The sequence below is a fragment of the Poecilia reticulata genome, linkage group LG4 (genome assembly GCF_000633615.1).
Source record: "Poecilia reticulata strain Guanapo linkage group LG4, Guppy_female_1.0+MT, whole genome shotgun sequence".
Lineage (NCBI taxonomy): Eukaryota > Metazoa > Chordata > Actinopteri > Cyprinodontiformes > Poeciliidae > Poecilia > Poecilia reticulata.
This window is the reverse complement of record NC_024334.1, coordinates 27,450,927-27,457,651: the sequence shown is the minus strand read 5'-3', so window position 1 is coordinate 27,457,651 and position 6,725 is coordinate 27,450,927. Positions and strand designations below refer to the sequence as shown.

Sequence of the window (6,725 nt, the reverse complement as noted above, 5' to 3'; positions counted from 1 at the left end):
TGGTTTGTGTGTTCCCAGTATCCCACTTTATGTAGTATACGGATTGATTTTTTTTGTAAGACGTATAATGGCTGTAAATTTGTTTTGTATGTATTCCCCCAAACTTCAAATAAGTGGCTTTTTTGTGTATATGTCAATACAGCAATTGCACTAATGTGATCCGACATCCAGGRTTTCCCCCATGTACTATAAGTCTGGCGGGCCTTACTTGTGACCCCACCAGGCTAAGCATTGCTAAGTCTTTTTAAAATGTTTGCATTTTTTAAGACTTTATAGTTGGTGTTCAGATATTAATCTAACAGTCTTTCAATAACACATGATTATTAAGTGATATTTTCAAATTTCCTGTCAACTTGAAACATCTTTTAACTCAAAATGGATGAATGACTGCCCCAGCACCCAGGCTTAGCAAGTTTTCTGGGAGAAACCTATCAGGTGTTTGCTGAAAGCTCCTTCATTATCCTCTACATGTGCTTCTTATCTGGCATATTGCATCTGGAGGGAGGATGCTGGTTCATAGTGATGTTTGTTTTTAGTTTTCTCAGAAAGGCCTCTTGGTTTGTTTCAATATTGCAGTGCTGTTTTTCCACCACATGAGGTCGTCAGAGATGTAAACCTTTAGAGGCTTAGTCACTGTTCCTTCTGAAAGTGTGCTGCTGGTAAACAGATACTTAGCTCCAGTCGTCCGATATCATCTTGTGTATTTTAACCTCACTKAACATCATAAGCTCTCCTGTACTTCATCCAAAAGCTGAGCAGTCGACACACAGTCAAATGGTTTCATGAAATTTGTATTTCCACACAACTTTCATGCAACAGCGCAGACCACCTTGGTGATACCCCTCCATCTTCAGTATACGTCATGCTCCGACCCGCTGGACTTCCCCCTCCCTSTCTGCATCGGCCGTTTTGCTTTCACAAACTAGACACAAAGAAAGTGCCACATCTATTTTCAGACAGCCGCATCCTCTGACAACAGCATTGCAATTTCCAGCCAGRAGTTTTACCCACATGACAGTCTTTGTAGTTGTTYATTGAAAAATTGCACATATAAACATAATTCCTTGCTGTGTCAAATAAACGCTCCTCAAAAGAATCAAAGCAGATAGTGGAAGTGGACAAGTCGAAGCAAATATTAGCATTGCTGTCCAAGCGCATTTCTGCATAAAACGTGGCCACAAACCTTTGACCAATCACACACCACATCACACAGAGCTCTGAGCGAAATAGTTGGACCCAAGCCTGACGTTGCGTCCTGCCTCGTGCGGACAAAACGGTGAGATTTTTGTGACGTGGCTACGTCAATCAGAGCCAATTTCAACATTTTGGATGAATCATGGGAGAGCCTGTTGTCTGCACCAGCCCTGTAGCTTTTTGAGTTTCTCCCTTTGRCTGTTTTATGGGGATGATGGATTAATGTAAAATAATATCACAAGAAAATTTTATGACTATGTGAATGCAAGTTAATATGGTAACAGCATAAACGGCAGTGGACTGAACACACACCCTTAAGGCCTCCCAGCATTGGGGATGATGGATTTAGAGATACGTTTTCCAAAGACAAAGTGGCGTCTATTCGGAGCAGGAAAAGTGTCTCCATTAGGCCAATGCATACACAAGCTGCGTGTAAAACTTAAATGTCATTCTTGTCCCTGCAGGATCCAGGAGCCTCAGGAGAAGAACAGACCCACTCGATATCACAGACGGGAATAGAGACGATTGGAGTTCCTGTTCAGGAGACGAGTCCAGCGGCAGCAGAATAAATACTGCTGATCAAAACAGCCAGTTTCATACCATCAGTGACTGGTGCTGTTTGGTCTTGGAGCAAATGGCTTATAAATGTTGGACTGTGGATATTTATTCAACGGTATARTTCATTTTCTGCTTTGTGCTCACATTTGTTGAATGGCTGCTTGTTTATTTGTACGGTTTTACTTTGTCTTTTAAGATAAAAAGAGCAAAGCACTGAGTTACACAGCAGCCTTTCTTCAAGAGCATCAAGATGATGGGAATTTCAAAGCTGTGCTGTTGTTTTACATGAGGATAATAATGATGCTACTAAAGTTTAATTAAGAGTAATATCAGATTTGAATTTTTAATTGAACTTCCTAATAAATGTTTTTTTTAAATGGATGAACCCCCCAGTCTTTATGCAAATAAAGTTCATATTTTTTGGATGTATATTGTATTTGAAGGCTCAAATGGTGATATTCTACTGAGCTGCTTTTACTGATTAAAAGCATCAAGCTGAATATTTTGAAAGAATAAAAACTAGGTGGAGGGAAATGAAAGGTGAGTTTTATTTTTTTGTTTTTAATAATCAGCACAAGGAAATGCTTAAAACCTAATTGGTGGAAAATGGATGAAAATGTTATTGAATCTGAAGTTTTGGCTGTATTAAAACAAACGGATGTAAATTATTTTTCACTTTCATAGTTGATCAGAATTTCACATTGTTTTTCCATTTTGGATGTAACCTTTGGTAAATGTTTATGAAAACACATGGCTATATTTTTAATAAACCAGGGACCTTTTGAAGGGGGTTTGATGTCCTGATACCGGCTATAAGTTAATCTTCAAGTTGCACTTTCATACTGTGACAGTAATCCAATGTTGAAAAGAGGAATTCATCAACAGCATGTTCTACGCAGGAGTTAAAACAAATAGTTGCACCGTGGGTCCAATTTTAGAAATGCAGGCTCTGAACAAGCAAGAAATACAAGTTTATCTTACTGTCATTCACCCTGCTGGTATGTGTCATTAGCAAAACATTATTAGGTTTACATCCTTTCACTACAAATATTTTAGGTTTCTATTTCCTGAGAAAGGTTCTAAATTTTGTTTCCTTTCTCTTTCTGAACCCTATTTGTGTCAGTGAAATAAAAACCATGACTTGATTTGTTATGTTAGGTGTGAATAACATTTTTCCTCTGACACCAGAAAATGGTGTCTTTCGGTCAGGCCCATGTGTGGTTCTTGTAACAGTCTTTAGGACTTGCAAAAATGTCATAGAAAAAATATGGAGTGCAGATGGGTTGGTGTAAATTGTAACTTTTTTTTTTCCCAAGAAAATCAGGTTTTAACAGTCTGCTCCATCTGGAGTTTAATAGACCACATTCTTTGGAATAAAAGGATGATGACAATTTTCTAAAATTATTTCACACATAATATTAGAAGGTCTTACAATTCTGAAATCAGATACAATATATGCCTATTTTCTTCTTGCCTCCCTTCTCATCTGTACTCCATCTTTCCGTGGTCTTTAGCAATCTTTGAAACGCCATTTGTGTCCAGCGTGAGCCTCCCCTGTAGACTAATTATTATATTAGCATGTAATATAATACAAGTTAATCACATTTGGAATATATTAACCAACAATTAGTGCACTCCAAACAGTCATTTGTAAAATGAAGACTGCACACAATGACATTGATTCAAGACATGTTGTCCAACTCTATGCCGAAGTTGTTGGAGTCATGCACCCCAAGAGTCTTGGCTCTCTTTTGTGCCTGACTTTAGATATGACATGTCTGTAGGTGTAACTATTCAGTACGGCAGAAATCTGGTCCTCTTWCTGCATTTTTTCATCTTTAAGGTTAATGTCTCCGTTTTGTAAACATACAGTCAAATAGAGCTTTATGTTTTTTGTGCTTTTCTAGCGTGCAGGAGAGTTTCATTTCATTGAGGAAGATTTGACAGTATTGTCAGACCTGCTAACGGGCCAGTGTCTAGGATCTCCTAACACCAGCACCTAATGCATGTCAACTAGCCAGTATTTGTTGGTGATGTGCATTAAAGTTTTTGACGAATTGATGACACACAGGACAAAGCAAATGTGAAAATTGTTGCAGTATCGTTGTGACAAAGTGGTCAAGGAAACTGCAGGAAAAAACATAAAGCATAAACAAAGTGCTACAAGCCAAGTGCTGTGGATCATCGTTTCTCGCAAACTAAAACAAAAGATTTGAAAAGTTTACAAATAAATGTGCAATTTAAGTGTACATTTGCACAATGTGACTGTACATTTTTTTTTATTGTTTGAATGAGTTAATCATAATTAGTGTGTTTTCATTCAACTTCAAGATGCCTAAATTCATACCCTGACACTTTCCAAACTATTCATTCATGCATTCTAATTTATCTAGTCTATACCAGAACCTAAGTGTGAATGTTAACCCKTCTTGCTTTGGGATGCATAAATTTAACACCCAGCACCATTGTTGACTCTGTGTTCAGTTTTGTACCAAATGCTGAACAACTGGAATTTGAATACTAATATAATATTGAGTCTAATTTGCCCCCTTTTGCAATATTACAATCTGTACTGTCCTCAACAGATGAAATAAATTAATTGCTTGTCAATTAATTTATCTTGCATTATCCACTTATTTTTATTAGCATAGGTSTGAGTGGCTCTGAAAACTTGTTCAAGTGACGTGTCATTATGTAGATTCAAGGTTTCTACTCTTCCCATTACMGGCAGGTATGTTCCCTCCCAATTCTGTTTGCCAGTAAGCATAGCTGCTGTTTGGGAACCACACCTGATGTAAAGCACCTTGAGTCAGATCCTATTTTCATTTTGTTCTATTCAACAGGATTGTGTGTGGGAACCTTCTGAGGTTAGTAGATGTTTTATGTTTATACTAAACCTGTTGTATTTTATAAAACCATATGTGTCCKGATACTTTTTACTCAACTATGAGATTTGCTTAATGTTTCTTAGCCATGAACAAGGTGGCTGGTTTACACAGAGAACAGTCTAGAGAATACACTCAGTGCCTAAAGTCAGTGGTGTTTTTGAATATTCCTTCAGATTCCTTGCTGTTTTTCCTGACCAGAGTAGCACAYATYCACATTTGAGCCAGCAATCCATTAGTGAAAAAATAAATTCTAACTCTTACRTTATCATACAGTATTTTTTAATATTATACATCAAATTTTATTGTCTTGAAAAAGCATMTATAACTTATTAGAAATAAATTAGATATGCACAGAAACATTGATGACGTCTGACCTAGAGAGATCATAGATCTCCATGTTTCCAAACAGTTTAATCATGCAATTCTAATTTAGATCCAAGTATWAATATTAACTCCTTTTGCTTTGGGGTCATCCTGACAGGTATGTTCCCTYTTAATCTTGTTTGACAGTGAGAGTAGCTGCTTTCAGAAAAGATACACCTGACACATACCTGATATAAAGAAGTCTGACTAAAATCAGATGTTGATTTTGTTCTATTTGACAGGAAAGAATGTGGAATCTCTTAGAGGTTAGTAGATATTTCATATTTATACTAAAACTGTTGTATTATATAAGTCTGTATATCCTACAATATTTACAGCTCAACTACTAGACTAATTTGGTGTTTCGTAGAAACAAACAAACTTCATTGGCTCAGATACCAAAATGAGAAAGTACATTCAGTGTTTTTTGAATACTCTTGAATCTTTGCTATTTTTCCTGGCTTACAGATGCCATTTTGTGGAACATGCAGAAACAAAGTTGCTAAGATAACAGTACGAGTTTGCTAGCAAAAGATGGCAGTGACAAATTTACCACACAGAGGTATGGAGAACAGTCCAAAACGCTATAACTGTGATTGGAATAGTAATTTTGGTTCCAATTTYCTTTTTCCAATCCTCAACCTTTTTTAACATAAAAAACACAGCCTGACCACAGTCGGTCGATCCTATTGCACCCTGGCCCTGGTYTTGTTATCATTGAGGAAAGTGTCACTGCAAAAGCGGACAGAGGTTGTCATATAAAAACATCCCAAAGTTTGTGACCACAGAATAGGAAAGTAAATTGATCGATAAATTGAAAGCTTTGCCTTTTGAATTAGTATCACGAGAAATTGGTACAGAGCTCGCATCGCTGCTGGCGCAGAATCTGAATCTGAAGTTCAGCTTTCCTCCTCTCCAGAACCTTGAATGAATACAGGTCTGGAATTGATCTCGGCCCAATGTTATCAGTAAGATGATTATTTTTAAATTAATTTCTAGATCAACTTAATGCTGTCTAAATAGTGTTGTTCCAAATGAGTTTAAACTAAACTATGAGTCCTCGTTTTAGCTCATCTTTAGACTTTTCTGATCATTAGTCTGGCTCTTCTGAGATGTAATGAGAACTTACTATAAAACTGCTACTGGTGTTGTTTTAAATGACCCAGCACATAATTTTAAAGCTTGCATTTATCCCACCTCCTTTTWATATATGATTTTCTGAAACTGAGAAAAATGAATAAATAAAAATGAATAAATAAGACAGAAGCCAAGAATACTCCAACTTTAGCAAAAGACAACTTATTCCAGTTTCCAGACTGTCTATCTTCACTCAATAGTTATTGATGCAGACAGTCCCCCTATTGACATAGACTCCAGGAGGGAGTTGCATCACATTTAAATCACTTTAAAATCTCAGAACTGCTCTTAAATAATTACCCAGTTGTGAACCAGAGACCAATATTGTAGATTGAAGGCCTTACCAAACAAAAACTCCCAAAGGTGAGGGTTAAAACTCCAAAACTAATAAAACCAGAATAACAGAAAATAACCAGAAACAAGAAACAAACATGATCAAAATCACTAAGGAAGAACTAAATTAAAAAAAACTCTACGGAACACCAAAAATGACAAAAATCCATATCAAACTCAAACAACCCCAGATCCTAACACCTGATCCTATCTGACAAAGTATTATAATTTAAACTTGGGATTCAAATAATA

General features: G+C 36.6%; 1 protein-coding gene across 1 annotated transcript in view; it reads left to right on the top strand.

Annotated features, from left to right (window-relative positions):
* The window catches only part of LOC103464187 (chloride channel CLIC-like protein 1), a 13,292-nt gene extending 10,395 nt beyond the window's left edge, over positions 1 to 2,897 (top strand). The window contains exon 9 of the mRNA XM_017304270.1: positions 1,659 to 2,897. Coding sequence (XP_017159759.1) covers positions 1,659 to 1,763 — 105 coding nt within the window. The 3' untranslated portion in view covers positions 1,764 to 2,897. The remainder of the gene's footprint in view (positions 1 to 1,658) is intronic.
* Positions 2,898 to 6,725: the final 3,828 nt, after the last annotated feature.